The following is a 16,584-nucleotide window of genomic DNA, read 5'->3' on the forward strand; positions in this document are numbered from 1 at the left end:
CCCGTCATCATGTTATATATACCTGTACCAGTCATCATGTTATATATACCTGTACCAGTCATCATGTTATATATACCTGTACCAGTCATCATGTTATATATACCTGTACCAGTCATCATGTTATATATACCTGTACCAGTCATCATGTTATATATACCTGTACCAGTCATCATGTTATATACACCTGTACCAGTCATCATGTTATATACACCTGTACCAGTCATCATGTTATATATACCTGTACCAGTCATCATGTTATATATACCTGTACTAGTCATCATGTTATATACACCTGTACCAGTCATCATGTTATATATACCTGTACCAGTCCTCATGTTATATACACCTGTACCAGTCATCATGTTATATATACCTGTACCAGTCATCATGTTATATATACCTGTACCAGTCATCATGTTATATATACCTGTACTAGTCATCATGTTATATACACCTGTACCAGTCATCATGTTATATATACCTGTACCAGTCATCATGTTATATATACCTGTACTAGTCATCATGTTATATACACCTGTACCAGTCATCATGTTATATATACCTGTACTAGTCATCATGTTATATATACCTGTACCAGTCATCATGTTATATACACCTGTACCAGTCATCATGTTATATACACCTGTACCAGTCCTCATGTTATATATACCTGTACCCGTCATCATGTTATATATACCTGTACCAGTCATCATGTTATATATACCTGTACCCGTCATCATGTTATATATACCTGTACCAGTCATCATGTTATATATACCTGTACCAGTCATCATGTTATATATACCTGTACCAGTCCTCATGTTATATACACCTGTACCAGTCATCATGTTATATATACCTGTACCAGTCATCATGTTATATATACCTGTACCAGTCATCATGTTATATACACCTGTACCAGTCATCATGTTATATATACCTGTACCAGTCATCATGTTATATACACCTGTACCAGTCATCATGTTATATACACCTGTACCAGTCATCATGTTATATATACCTGTACCAGTCATCATGTTATATATACCTGTACCAGTCATCATGTTATATATACCTGTACCAGCTATTACTCACTGATGCAAACATGCTGTGTCACTCACACACACACCTGCAAAGAAAACCCCAATATGAGGTGTAAAAACAGGTGAATCTACCTGTAGTATCGTGACTGCAGGTACGTTGAGCAGATAGCCTTGGAGACGTGTGAGGCTGAGCCGAAGTCGATGACCTTGACCCTGTAGGGCTGTCTGAGTGGATCCACCAGCATTATGTTCTCTGGCTTGAGGTCAGCATGGATCAGACCCAGAGACTTCAACTTCATCAGCGCAGTCGCCACCTGGTGGGGAAATAGACGTAACACTGAAGAGTTAAACAGCTGTGTGCCAGCTATGGACACTAAAGGGTTAAACAGCTGTGTGCCAGCTATGGACACTAAAGGGTTAAACAGCTGTGTGCCAGCTATGGACACTGAAGGGTTAAACAGCTGTGTGCCAGCTATGGACACTGAAGGGTTAAACAGCTATGTGCCAACTATGGACACTGAAGGGTTAAACAGCTGTGTGCCAGCTATGGACACTGAAGGGTTAAACAGCTGTGTGCCAGCTATGAACACTGAAGGGTTAAACAGCTGTGTGCCAGCTATGGACACTAAAGGGTTAAACAGCTGTGTGCCAGCTATGGACACTGAAGGGTTAAACAGCTGTGTGCCAGCTATGGACACTAAAGGGTTAAACAGCTGTGTGCCAGCTATGGACACTGAAGGGTTAAACAGCTGTGTGCCAGCTATGGACACTGAAGGGTTAAACAGCTGTGTGCCAGCTATGGACACTGAAGGGTTAAACAGCTGTGTGCCAACTATGGACACTGAAGGGTTAAACAGCTGTGTGCCAGCTATGGACACTAAAGGGTTAAACAGCTGTGTGCCAGCTATGGACACTGAAGGGTTAAACAGCTGTGTGCCAGCTATGGACACTGAAGGGTTAAACAGCTGTGTGCCAGCTATGGACACTGAAGGGTTAAACAGCTGTGTGCCAGCTATGGACACTGAAGGGTTAAACAGCTGTGTGCCAGCTATGGACACTGAAGGGTTAAACAGCTGTGTGCCAGCTACGGACACTGAAGGGTTAAACAGCTGTGGGCCAGCTATGGACATTGAAGGGTTAAACAGCTGTGTGCCAGCTATGGACACCGAAGGGTTAAACAGCTGTGTGCCAGCTCTGGACACTAAAGGGTTAAACAGCTGTGTGCCAGCTTTGGACACTAAAGGGTTAAACAGCTGTGTGCCAGCTCTGGACACTAAAGGGTTCACTCTTTTCAAAGAACATTTTACTAGGACTTTAATGACAATTTAAAGACACAAACACATATTAATGCTGACACACAGATCAAGTAAGGTAACATGCAATTGTGCTGTTGTTTTGGAGAGTTATTTGAGTACAATGCATGGTAAGGTAATAGCCAGGTAACAGGTTAATATGTAACACATGACTCATTCAGAATAAGCACCAGGTAATTGTCACATTGTCTCTGTGTCAATAAAGTTGTATAGTATTGCGACCTGTTGCAGTATGGGTCTGATGTGTTGTAGCGGCAGGGGGCTGAACTTGCTGTGCTTCAGGAAGTCATACAGGTTCTGCTCCAGCATCTCAAACACCAGGCAGGTGTGACCTTTGTGTTGGAAACACTCGTAGGAACGCACAAAGTTAAACTCGTCGGCGTTCTCCGAGCTCAGACGGTTCAGGATGCCCACCTGGGAACAGACAGAATGACAAACCTTGATACTCGACGACGCGCATGCTAGTTCTGTACATTTTAGTCCTAGTCTCGAGTTTAGCTCGAATTTCCTCTCGAAGGCCAATAGAAATCTATCAATTAAATTGATCTAGTACCTCCACATACTAAACAGCCAGTCCTATCTATTATCGAAGTAGGTGCGTCCCAATAACATCTAATTTTTCCTGAAGTGTGCACTCTGTCAACACTTCACACAAATCTGAAAAGCATTGGATTGGTGGAGGCATATGGGTTAGTGGGACATTACCCCATTTTTTGTTTTTACCAGTTATTTCCTTTCAAATCAGTGAAGGAAAAGTGAACAACTTAGGGAGGAAGGAGAGATGAATTGGGACTTGGCCCTGGTCTCGTGCTTTGCATATGGTAATGACAGGAGGGGTTTAAAGGGGAACTACACCCGCTGATTTGGCCTCGTTTTTTTTTTTTTTTGCTTTGCTCTTCGAGAAATGCTGGCGGACGTGACAGAAGCCAAACGTGAGTTGGCATGGGGGTGTGGTTTGACGTGGGTGTGTCCTTGCCACCACCAGGACACACCCCTCTGTCAGAACCTCGCCCACAGCAGTTTCCTCGCCACTCAATCACAACTAACAAACCTCCTGCAGGTTGAGCTCAATAACTACAGACAGATGTATAAGATAAGATCCCTGGAGGAAACTTCAGGTCAGTAGCCCTCCAGAGTAAACTATGTTTTTTTTAAATAACGTTCAAATAGAGTAACAGGTCCATGTGGAACAAACCTCCCTTAACGTAATACCATAGAAGAAGTGTTCTGCTAATATAACAATGTTCACCTTTCATTCCCAGCCGATACAGATGCGGTGCATGTCAGCATTTTGTCTGGTGGTAATGGGGTTACCATGGTAACATGTCAGAGCGGTCACAACTTCCTGTGTGGCGTCTCGTATACAACCGTTGTTCCCTGATCCTGGTCCAGAATACGCAGGGTTTCTCCCTCCCCATATTGACTGATCCTGGTCCAGAATACACAGGGTTTCTCCCTCCCCATATTGACTGATCCTGGTCCAGAATACACAGGGTTTCTCCCTCCCCATATTGACTGGTCCTGGTGCAGAATACACAAGGTTTCTCCCTCCCCATATTGACTGATCCTGGTCCAGAATACACAGGGTTTCTCCCTCCCCATATTGACTGGTCCTGGTCCAGAATACACAGGGTTTCTCCCTCCCCATATTGACTGATCCTGGTGCAGAATACACAGGGTTTCTCCCTCCCCATATTGACTGATCCTGGTCCAGAATACACAGTGTATTCCCCATATTGACTGATCCTGGTGCAGAATACAGGGTTTCTCCCTCCCCATATTGACTGATCCTGGTCCAGAATACACAGTGTATTCCCCATATTGACTGATCCTGGTGCAGAATACACACGGTTTCTCCCTCCATATATTGACTGATACAATGCAATAATAAAAAAATACAATGTACAAAGTAAAAGATTTCAACTAAAAGTTTAATGCAGAGTGACAGGTTTCTTTTCATTTCATCAAGCCCATCCGGACGTCATCCTGCAAGTCTCCATAGATCCATCTGTGAACCCAGTTGCTGTGAACCCAGTTGGGTCGGTCACAAAAAAAAACGAAAATCCACTTTGTCATTATAGGGTAATTGTGTGTAGATGGGTGAGAAAATATATACTTTATGCATTTTTTTTAAAATTCAACCTGGAACACAACATGTGGAATACATCAAGGGGTATGAACACTTTATGAACACTAATTATAATCCATCCAAACGACTAATAGCGTCACACGCTCCGAGACCTTGAAGTAGTGGTTCCCCTTTGCCCTGCTTTTGTATAAGGGATGGGTAACAATGCTTCGAGGGTGGCTGTTGTCGATGTGTGCAGAGGGTCCCTGCTTCGAGCCCAGGTAGGGGCGAAGAGAGGAACGGAAGCTATAACTGTTACATATAAACGATCAATGAAATAAACCAGGAAGCCAAATTAGTATTGTTCTGGTGGAAAAAATGCCTCAGTAGTAGATTGATACACTGTATATGTGGATAATATTTACGTAGGCAGGCTACTTTTTTATGCCAGACAAAACCGGAGGATATGAAAACAAGCGCTTTCTGGTCACTAATGTCGATATGTGCGCCAATGTTGATGAATTATCATTCAAGGCGCGGAACTTTTTGTTTCTGAAGCACAGAGTTGTTTTTTTGAAACAAGAATTTGGTGCAATGCTGTAGGGTCTATGTTAGTTACCAGATCGAATATGCAAAGGTTTAAATAGAAAATACAAATGGTAGGCTAATAGCCTATTAAAATATGTACACCATATAAAATAAATCCCATTCCGTTTCACACCGATGGCCCCAAAAACCCTTCTCACTAGGCTAGCTCATCCGAAATGTGTTGATTGACAGTCTGCTGGTCCAATCAGAGGGCTGAATGTGCGTTTCACTAACCAGTTAGTTGTACTTTTTTTTTTGCAAGCGCATAGCTGCAGCTACTGTCTCCAGCTGCTTGGAGTAACTAAGTCGATTCTGTGCAACACAACTAGTAACAAAACATTACAAAAACCTGGTCAGATAATTTCAAGTCATCCGTCTCGAGATATTATATTTTTTCTATGAAGCCGAGTTTTAAGTCATCAAATTTGTGACACGAGTCCAAGTCATGTGACTCGAGTCCACACATCTACAGAGAGGGTATGTCTGCGCGATGCAGCGGGTCCCCTTGCTGGTCTTCTCCCTGTTGCATGTTGGGCTGCAAACTGGATCCGTCTCGAACAACTGCAGCAGGCGATCCTCATACACAATGTACTTCCTCATCTTATGAGGTGGTGTTGACACGGAGGGCCTGTAACACGGTGATACAACAGACAAGTGGTTAAATTGCATTTTGTTAGAAAAAGGACAAAGATTTTTGATAATGTACTTCACAACCAAAATGACTCTACTGGCTGTATCTGCTGGTTTGAGGAACTAACCTTGGTCTGTCATCAGGGCAGTAACCTCAGTAAAGCCATTTCTAAATCGTCACGAGTTACCACAGCCACAAACCCCAACCATTTCTAAACATTCTTAAAATTTGATTTCATAACCCAACCACAATGCTAACCTTACGCCTAACCTCAAATCAAAACCCGAAAAGCAATAAAAAATAATGGTTTTCATGATTTGTTATATTATAGCCAATTTTGACTTTGCGTCTGTGGTAAATCCTAATTGCATGCTTTTACAGATGTAGACTGCCTGCCTGTAGCCTCAGATGGGATTAAATCAGGTGGCTGACGACTTTGCGGTTTGATGCTTCAAATTCACTGTATAAATCCGACTCCGAGGTGAGGTTGTTACGACCAGAGTTGCATCCATTATTTAGTTTTGCCTTAAGACAATATACACTTGTATGAGCCACAAACTAACTTGCAAATCGGACTTGCATGCTAACGTTAGCTAGCTAGCTACCTAACCTGTAACTAGCTTGCAACTCGCTAGCATTATCAAATAACAACATTAAATAACCAGCAGTATCTAGACAATACACAAACTGGTAGGAGCACGATTTAACGAACATTGTAATGAGACAGCTGGCTAGCTAGTTAGACTTCCGTTAGCTAAAATGTCAGCTAAGCCTGCCCCTGTTTTATCTAAAAAATATAATGTTTTAAAGATAGCTACCAACATAACCAGCAATAACATTATCGAACGTCGTTAACTAAGTCATACCAGGGAGGTCATTATCTCTGGTTATACTCACCACCACCAGACGAGCGCAATCCACTTGTTCCGCATAGCCAGCATCCTCCGGCAGGACATGCAAACCACATAACTTTGGCTGTGGAGGCATGGTCACGATCTGCCTTCCGTTGAACAGAGGGGGGGGGGGGCCCATTCAATGAACGGAAGAAGGCAGACCGGGGGGCAATTTGCACGTAGAGCTTGGCCAAAGGGGGGCATGATTTTGTTAACAATTTTAATCCAAACCCCAATCTTCATTTGACCCATAATTCCACCCATACAACGACAAAAGGCCTAGGGATATATATATATATATATATACACAGAGAATATAAAACATTAGGAACACCTTTCCATGACAGACTGACCGGGCGACAGCTACGATCCCTTGTTGATGTCACTTGTTAAGTTCACTACCAAATCAATGTAGATGAAGGGGAGGAGACAGGTTAAAATAAGGATTTATAAGCCTTGAGATGGTCTGTTTCTCTCATGTATTAAAAGAAGGAAGCCAGTGTTTTTCCTCTCGTTGTTTCTGAGTAACTCGGGTCTCGCGGCCCAAGACAAAGAGCCTCAGACTGACTGGTTGTTTTGGTCCACCCTGTTCTTTTCGTATCTTTCAACGACAGTGTGGAGATGTGAAGAGAATAGAGGTCAGCTCGAGCAGCAGTTATCACACACACACACACTCACTCACACACAGGTTGTATTTTTCCTATAAAGGCTGAGACCCAAATCGTGTTTGTTGGGTTCTTAACGCTGCACTGTTTAGTGGATTGTTAACCAGCTCCAGATTTGCAAATCTTATAATACATTAAATAATATTATAGTAAACAACATATAGGGGTTAACACCCTAAATACCTAGGATAGGATAAAGTAATCCTTCTCACCCCCCCCCCCCCCTTAAATGATTTAGATGCACTATTGTAAAGTGGCTGTTCCACTGGATGTCATAAGGTGAATTCACCAATTTGTAAGTCGCTCTGGATAAGAGCGTCTGCCAAATGACTTAAATGTAATGTAAATGTTAACATAGAACCACTTTCAGAACAACACTAAGAACAACACTCTTTTTTTTTAGGCCAAGCAAATGCATTGATACTAAACTTGTTATTTAATTTAAAAAATAACAGAATAACGGACTTGCCTGACTAGAACACATAATAAAGTCATGAATGGTGGTAGCATTAATCTCACCATCGCAGTTTTTATAATGAGAAAGCGACCCCCCCCCCAATTTTTTTAATTTTGTAATAGAAGGATTTGTATGGAAAGCTAAGTTGAAGACATTGTCGTGGTGTTAAAACAACAACAGAGTAGTGAAACACCCTTTGAAGAATATTCTGCGACTTACACATTTAGTGAATTGATCTTAAGATAGCTAGGTAGGAGAAACACATATCAGTCAGTCAGTCATAGCAAGTACACTTCCCCTCAATTAAAAAAAAAAAAAAAAAACTATCAGCAAAGTCATAGCTAGTAAATGGGGAAAAGCCTGGACTGGGCTGAGCGGGGCTTTGCCCTCCCTTAAAGATGGGAGGGCCAAAAGACCAGAGGTGGCAGGAAGGAGGGCTGTGGTGAAGGGTTTGAGCATAGCCTGAAAGTAAGGAGGGGCAGTTCAGCAGCCTGATGGTCTGGGGGTAAAAACTATCGGCCAGCAGGTATCCTAGTGGTTAGAGCGTTGGGCCAGTAACCGTAAAAATCTGTCATTCTGCCCATGAACAAGGCGGTTAACCCTGTGTTCTTAGGCCGTCATTGTAAATGTGAATTTGCTAGATAAATAAAAGGTTAAATTTAAAAAATTAAGTCTGGCAGTTTTTGCCATGATGCTGCTGTGTCTGATTGATGGAAGCGGGGAGAACAGGCCATGACTCGGGTCACTGATGATCTTCTTGTGTCCTGGAGGCCAGTCAGTGAGCGTGCCGGTGTCGTACCAGGCGGTGTCGCACCCTGATAGTATGCTCTCGATGGTGCTCCTGTAGAACACTGAGGAGCCTCAGGGACATGACGAATTTATTCAGTATCCTAAGTTGAAGAGGTGCGGTTGTGTAGTCTCGGTCGGCAGCCCTGCGAGGGTTAACTTGTTTGAATGACTTACACACGTCCTCCGTAGAGACCGTAAGTACCTATCCCTCGTTGTCCCCGGGGGATTGTCCTCGGCCACTCAAAATCGTCATTGTGCTCGAAAAAGATGTTCAGGGCGGCGTTCGCGACATTCCTCGCAAACACCTTTTTTCCAGCACTTGGGCTGTTGTTGCCTCACATGCGCTATCCCAACAGCTGCTCTTCACTTGACTGTCAGTCAGAAAATTTCTTCCTGGATCAGATGATGTGTGAAAATATCAGTATAATAGCATAATTAGAAATATTAACTAGGAAATTAATATTTTACAATGACGGCCAAACCCGGACTACGCTGGGCCAATTGTGCGCCGCCCGAATGACAGTATCGATTTAGGTTAAGTAACACGGTTAGGTGAGTCGGTTAGAGACATTCGATTTCGTAATGCAAGACATTATTCTGGATTTATGTGGCCATTTAAACAGTTTTCACCCCGTTAACATGAAGGAGACACTAACTGTTACTGAGACCTCTATACAAAAACAAAAAATAATTATCTGACAGATTGAACCTTGTAAGAATCCTGAATCTATGGCTAATTTAACTGACTAATTAGATGCAAGTGTAACAGTATAACTTTAGACCGTCCCCTCGCCCATACCCGGACGCGAACCAGGGACCCTCTGCACACATCAACAACAGTCACCCTCGAAGCATCGTTACCCATCGCTCCACAAAAGCCGCAGCTTGTGCAGAGCAAAGGGGAACCACTACTTCAAGGTCTCAGAGCAAGTGACGTCACCGATTGAAACGCTATTTGGCGCGCACCACCGCTAACTAAGCTAGCCGTTTCACATCCGTTACACTCACCCCCCTTTTGACCTCCTCCTTTTCCGCAGCAACCAGTGATCCGGGTCACGGCACCAATGTAACAGTATAACATTTCACATCCGTTACACAAGGACAGAAAAGTAAATGTTTTATGGCGCACGAATTTGGACAAATCGGTCAAGACGCCGACCAGGAGAAAGGCTTAAACACCAACTTGTGAGTTGTAATTGAATATGATCCCCCTTCATATAAGAATATAATGACATAAAAAAAAGATTGGCTGATTATTTATCAATGACTTATCAACCGATTTAGCAAGTGTAGAAAATCCTCAGTGGTACCTAGTTTCTAGACAGAACCATGTATTAGTTGTGACACACTCAGGTACCTAGTTTCTAGACAGAACCATGTATTAGTTGTGACACACTCTGGTACCTAGTTTCTAGACAGAACCATGTATTAGTTGTGACACACTCAGGTACCTAGTTTCTAGACAGAACCATGTATTAGTTGTGACACACTCTGGTACCTAGTTTCTAGACAGAACCATGTATTAGTTGTGACACACTCTGGTACCTAGTTTCTAGACAGAACCATGTATTAGTTGTGACACACTCAGGTAGCTAGTTTCTAGACAGAACCATGTATTAGTTGTGACACACTCAGGTAGCTAGTTTCTAGACAGAACCATGTATTAGTTGTGACACACTCAGGTACCTAGTTTCTAGACAGAACCATGTATTAGTTGTGACACACTCAGGTAGCTAGTTTCTAGACAGAACCATGTATTAGTTGTGACACACTGGTACCTAGTTTCTAGACAGAACCATGTATTAGTTGTGACACACTCAGGTTCCAAACTCTGTTTTAGACGAGACTTTAAAAGACCAAAAGTATAATTTACACTTTCCGGGTGAAATGTTTGACACTCGACTAAATTAGTCTGATTCATATTGATGCGACATTGGCTGTTTTCAAGGGGACTGGTTGAAATTGGTTGCTTTTGTAGGAGCAGTCGCTCTAAGGTCTATGGGACATTTCCTCTTGAAAGGCAATAAAAGTCTAGCCAGGTATCCGAGCTGATATGCTCTCACGTCACAAAACCATGAAGGTGAAACGGATCACATCACAGTCTGGAATCCGGTCTAATACACATCACAAGTTAAAATCAACCAAAAGCGTAACAGACTAACAAAGTAGTACCACGCCTTGAAGGGCGATAAACATTAACCAACCAAATCGATCCAAATCAAATAAATGACTCACCTCGATTTGACCCTGTCGTGCGTACGAGGGGTGGTTCTTCAGGATCTTGATGGCCACGATATCATTGGTTCCCCTCTTCCAACACTTGGTCACCTGACCGAAGGTCCCCCTCCCCAGAAACTCCAGCACCTCATAACTACAGGAGGCCGAACACAGAATCTCATGCTGCACCAGCTGGTAGTCCCCCTCTCCGCTGGAGCTGGAGCTCTTGGTGGTGGGGGCCGAGTGGGGGATGGACTGGCCCGTACCACCTCCTCCTCCCCCCGTACGCGTAGAGAAGACGGGAGGAGGGGCAGAGAGCTCCTCCAAGATCTGAACACTCCCACAGCCGCTCCCGCTCCCTTTGACGACGTCGTCGTTCTTCCTCTTCTGGCCGTGTCGTCGCATCCCGTTCCCCATGCTGGCCGTCTCAGAGTTTGTGTGTGAGGAGGAGTGTGTGTACTGGTCGTTGAGGCGGCGACTGGAGCCCCGGGGGAGGTTTCCCGTGCTGTCCGCTGGCCTGACCACCACCTGGCCACGGGAGCCTGGGGCGGGAGGGAACACTAACGCAGAGGGGGCGAAGGTGGGCACTGCCATGCCTAGTGCAGGGGTGAAGGAGTAACCCCCTACTCCCTGCTGTCCCCCCACTGAACCGTATGGACAGTCAGAGGAAGCGTCCCAAACACAGTTCTCCACCTTCATCTTCTTGACACGACAAAATGCGCTGGAGGAGCTGGAGGGAGCAGAGAACACCTGGAGCTGGGACGACATACCTAAAGAGAGGAGGGGAGAGGGAAGGAGAGGGAAGGAGAGAAAAGAAGAGATCCATATACAGCATTTACCATGTCATCGTGCCTCGATGAAAGGTCTTATAGCAACAACAACAAAAAAACACATTGCATGTTACAGAATGCTCATTTAGCAAGAAATACATACTGTCAATGTGTGTTGTTTCCATTTTATCTGTCTGCTAAATTCCTTTTTATCTGTCTGCTAAATTCCTCTCCGATCAGCCAAAAACTGACCTCTGAGCCTGTGTTCATGAAGCATCACAGAAACAGGAATACTGAACTAGGCTGCGTTCTCTTTTCGATAGAGATTACATGGACACGAAAGATCTGGGGGGCCTGGGCCCGTATACACAAAGCATTTCAGAGTAAGAGTACTGACCTGGGATATGTCATTATGAAATAAAAGGGCAAAACTGATCCCAGATCCAGCACTCTTACTTTGAAATGCTTTGTGGATACGGTCCCGGATCTCTCCTGTCCATTCATTACAATCTTAAAGAGACAACGGATCCTAGATCAGCACTCTTACTCTGAGACACTTGGTGAATACAGGCCCAGGAGTTTATTCTACTTCTTACAATGTGTAATCATGATGTCCTCTTCTCCTCTCAGCTAGGCTGCTAGCATGCATCTCATCTCACCTAGGCTGCTAGCATGAATCTCATCTCACCTAGGCTGCTAGCATGAATCTCATCTCCTCTTACCTAGGCTGCTAGCATGCATCTCATCTCCTCTCACCTAGGCTGCTAGCATGCATCTCATCTCCTCTCACCTCGGCTGCTAGCATGCATCTCATCTAATTTAGGCTGCTAGCATGCATCTCATTTCCTCTCACCTCGGCTGCTAGCATGCATCTCATCTCACGTAGGCTGCTAGCATGCATCTCATCTCCTCTCACCTAGGCTGCTAGCATGCATCTCATCTCCTCTCACCTAGGCTGCTAGCATGCATCTCATCTCATCTCACCTAGGCTGCTAGCATGCATCTCATCTCCTCTCACCTAGGCTGCTAGCATGCATCTCATCTCATCTCACCTAGGCTGCTAGCATGCATCTCATCTCCTCTCACCTAGGCTGCTAGCATGCATCTCATCTCATCTCACCTAGGCTGCTAACATGCATCTCATCTCCTCTCACCTAGGCTGCTAGCATGCATCTCATCTCATCTCACCTAGGCTGCTAGCATGCATCTCATCTCCTCTCACCTAGGCTGCTAGCATGCATCTCATCTCCTCTCACCTAGGCTGCTAGCATGCATCTCATCTCATCTCACCTAGGCTGCTAGCATGCATCTCATCTCATCTCACCTAGGCTGCTAGCATGCATCTCATCTCCTCTCACCTAGGCTGCTAGCATGCATCTCATCTCCTCTCACCTAGGCTGCTAGCATGCATCTCATCTCATCTCACCTAGGCTGCTAGCATGCATCTCATCTCATCTCACCTAGGCTGCTAGCATGCATCTCATCTCCTCTCACCTAGGCTGCTAGCATGCATCTCATCTCCTCTCACCTAGGCTGCTAGCATGCATCTCATCTCACGTAGGCTGCTAGCATGCATCTCATCTCACCTCGGCTGCAAACATGCATCTCATCTCCTCTCACCTAGGCTGCTAGAATGCATCTCATCTCCTCTCACCTCGGCTGCTAGCATGCATCTCTTCTTCCATTGCCTGACTGCACTATAGAAGTCTTTGGAGAGTTGGTTAAAGCTAGTCATGATGATTCTAACTGCATTGTGGGTTAAGGGCTTGTAAGTAAGCATTTCACGGTAAGGTTGTTGTATTCGCCACATGTGACAAATAAAATTAGATTTGAACTGTGTCGAGGAGAAACCCACGTCCCAAATGATCGAATGTAGTGCACTAAATGGGCTGTAACAAAACCCTGCAAGGAAGTTAGCTAGCTCTCCTGGACAAAACTGGACAGTTTTATCTCAATCACTTCATTCAAAGACTCAATCATGGACAATCTTACTGACAGTTGTGGCTGCTTTGTGTGATGTATTGTTGTCTCTACCTTCTTGCTGTTGTCTGTGCCCAATAATGTTTGTACCATGTTGTGTTGCTACCATGCTGTGTTGTCATGTTGTGTTGCTACCATGCTGTGTTGTCATGTTGTGTTGCCATGCTGTGTTGTCATGTGTTGCTACCATACTGTGTTGTCATGTGTTGCTTCCATACTGTGTTGTCATGTGTTGCTTCCATACTGTGTTGTCATGTGTTGCTACCATGCTGTGTTGTCATGTGTTGCTTCCATACTGTGTTGTCATGTGTTGCTACCATACTGTGTTGTCATGTGTTGCTTCCATACTGTGTTGTCATGTGTTGCTACCATGCTGTGTTATCATGTGTTGCTACCATGCTGTGTTGTCGTCTTAGGTCTCTCTCTTTATGTAGTGTAGTGTTGTCTCTTTATGTAGTGTAGTGTTGTCTCTTTATGTAGTGTAGTCTATGTAGTGTAGTGTAGTCTCTTTATGTAGTGTAGTGTCGTCTCTTTATGTAGTGTAGTGTCGTCTCTTTATGTAGTGTAGTGTCGTCTCTTTATGTAGTGTAGTGTCGTCTCTTTATGTAGTGTAGTGTCGTCTCTTTATGTAGTGTAGTGTCGTCTCTTTATGTAGTGTAGTGTCGTCTCTTTATGTAGTGTAGTGTCGTCTCTTTATGTAGTGTAGTGTCGTCTCTTTATGTAGTGTAGTGTCGTCTCTTTATGTAGTGTAGTGTTGTCTCTGTATGTAGTGTAGTGTTGTCTCTGTATGTAGTGTAGTGTTGTCTCTTTATGTAGTGTAGTGTCGTCTCTGTATGTAGTGTAGTGTCGTCTCTGTATGTAGTGTAGTGTTGTCTCTTTATGTAGTGTAGTCTATGTAGTGTAGTGTTGTCTCTTTATGTAGTGTAGTGTCGTCTCTTTATGTAGTGTAGTGTCGTCTCTTTATGTAGTGTAGTGTCGTCTCTTTATGTAGTGTAGTGTTGTCTCTTTATGTAGTGTAGTGTTGTCTCTTTATGTAGTGTAGTGTTGTCTCTTTATGTAGTGTAGTGTTGTCTCTTTATGTAGTGTAGTGTTGTCTCTTTGTGTAGTATTGTCTCGTCTCTGTATGTAGTGCAGTGTTGTCTCTTTATGTAGTGTAGTGTTGTCTCTTTATGTAGTGTTGTCTCTTTATGTAGTGTAGTGTTGTCTCTGTATGTAGTGTTGTCTCTTTATGTAGTGTAGTGTTGTCTCTTTATGTAGTGTAGTGTTGTCTCTTTATGTAGTGTTGTCTCTTTATGTAGTGTAGTGTTGTCTCTTTATGTAGTGTTGTCTCTTTATGTAGTGTAGTGTTGTCTCTGTATGTAGTGTAGTGTTGTCTCTTTATGTAGTGTTGTCTCTTTATGTAGTGTAGTGTTGTCTCTTTATGTAGTGTAGTGTTGTCTCTTTGTGTAGTATTGTGTCGTCTCTTTATGTAGTGTAGTGTCGTCTCTTTATGTAGTGTAGTGTTGTCTCTTTATGTAGTGTAGTGTTGTCTCTTTATGTAGTGTTGTGGTGTCTCTTTATGTAGTGTAGTGTTGTCTCTTTATGTAGTGTAGTGTTGTCTCTTTATGTAGTGTTGTCTCTTTATGTAGTGTAGTGTTGTCTCTTTATGTAGTGTAGTGTTGTCTCTTTGTGTAGTATTGTGTCGTCTCTTTATGTAGTGTAGTGTCGTCTCTTTATGTAGTGTAGTGTTGTCTCTTTATGTAGTGTAGTGTTGTCTCTTTATGTAGTGTTGTGGTGTCTCTTTATGTAGTGTAGTGTCGTCTCTTTATGTAGTGTAGTGTCGTCTCTTTATGTAGTGTAGTGTCGTCTCTTTATGTAGTGTAGTGTCGTCTCTTTATGTAGTGTAGTGTTGTCTCTTTATGTAGTGTAGTGTTGTCTCTTTGTGTAGTATTGTGTCGTCTCTTTATGTAGTGTAGTGTTGTCTCTTTGTGTAGTATTGTGCCGTCTCTTTGTGTAGTGTCGTCTCTTTATGTAGTGTAGTGTTGTCTCTTTATGTAGTGTAGTGTTGTCTCTTTATGTAGTGTAGTGTTGTCTCTTTATGTAGTGTAGTGTTGTCTCTTTATGTAGTGTAGTGTTGTCTCTTTATGTAGTGTAGTGTCGTCTCTTTATGTAGTGTAGTGTCGTCTCTTTATGTAGTGTAGTGTCGTCTCTTTATGTAGTGTAGTGTTGTCTCTTTATGTAGTGTAGTGTTGTCTCTTTGTGTAGTATTGTGTCGTCTCTTTATGTAGTGTAGTGTTGTCTCTTTGTGTAGTATTGTGCCGTCTCTTTGTGTAGTGTCGTCTCTTTATGTAGTGTAGTGTTGTCTCTGTATGTAGTGTAGTGTAGTCTCTTTATGTAGTGTTGTCTCTGTATGTAGTGTAGTGTTGTCTCTGTATGTAGTGTAGTGTCGTCTCTTTATGTAGTGTAGTGTCGTCTCTTTATGTAGTGTAGTGTCGTCTCTTTATGTAGTGTAGTGTCGTCTCTTTATGTAGTGTAGTGTCGTCTCTGTATGTAGTGTAGTGTCGTCTCTGTATGTAGTGTAGTGTTGTCTATGTAGTGTAGTGTTGTCTCTTTATGTAGTGTGGTCTCTGTATGTAGTGTAGTGTTGTCTCTTTATGTAGTGTAGTGTTGTCTCTTTATGTAGTGTTGTCTCTTTATGTAGTGTAGTGTTGTCTCTTTATGTAGTGTAGTGTAGTCTCTTTATGTAGTGTAGTGTTGTCTCTGTATGTAGTGTAGTGTTGTCTCTTTATGTAGTGTTGTCTCTTTGTGTAGTATTGTGCCGTCTCTTTGTGTAGTGTCGTCTCTTTATGTAGTGTAGTGTTGTCTCTGTATGTAGTGTAGTCTCTTTATGTAGTGTTGTCTCTGTATGTAGTGTAGTGTTGTCTCTGTATGTAGTGTAGTGTTGTCTCTGTATGTAGTGTAGTGTTGTCTCTGTATGTAGTGTAGTGTTGTCTCTGTATGTAGTGTTGTGTTGTCTCTTTGTGTAGTATTGTGCCGTCTCTTTGTGTAGTGTCGTCTCTTTATGTAGTGTAGTGTTGTCTCTGTATGTAGTGTAGTCTCTTTATGTAGTGTTGTCTCTGTATGTAGTGTAGTGTTGTCTCTTTATGTAGTGTTGTCTCTTTATGTAGTGCAGTGTTGTCTCTTTATGTAGT

General features: G+C 43.1%; 1 protein-coding gene across 4 annotated transcripts in view; it reads right to left on the minus strand.

The window, feature by feature from the left end:
• LOC135541308 (homeodomain-interacting protein kinase 1-like) overlaps nucleotides 1–16,584 on the minus strand; it is a 68,801-nt gene that overhangs the window by 45,829 nt on the left and 6,388 nt on the right. For 3 of the 4 annotated variants that reach the window (XM_064967458.1, XM_064967457.1, XM_064967455.1), the window contains exons 2-4: nucleotides 10,683–11,434; nucleotides 2,579–2,770; nucleotides 1,176–1,357 (exon numbers count right to left, since the gene is read on the minus strand). In XM_064967458.1, coding sequence (XP_064823530.1) covers nucleotides 1,176–1,357; nucleotides 2,579–2,770; nucleotides 10,683–11,432 — 1,124 coding nt within the window. In that variant the 5' untranslated portion in view covers nucleotides 11,433–11,434. The remainder of the gene's footprint in view (nucleotides 1–1,175; nucleotides 1,358–2,578; nucleotides 2,771–10,682; nucleotides 11,435–16,584) is intronic. The other variant, XM_064967459.1, reaches the window with a different exon arrangement.

Source organism: Oncorhynchus masou, chromosome 6 (genome assembly GCF_036934945.1).
Source record: "Oncorhynchus masou masou isolate Uvic2021 chromosome 6, UVic_Omas_1.1, whole genome shotgun sequence".
NCBI classification, from domain to species: domain Eukaryota; kingdom Metazoa; phylum Chordata; class Actinopteri; order Salmoniformes; family Salmonidae; genus Oncorhynchus; species Oncorhynchus masou.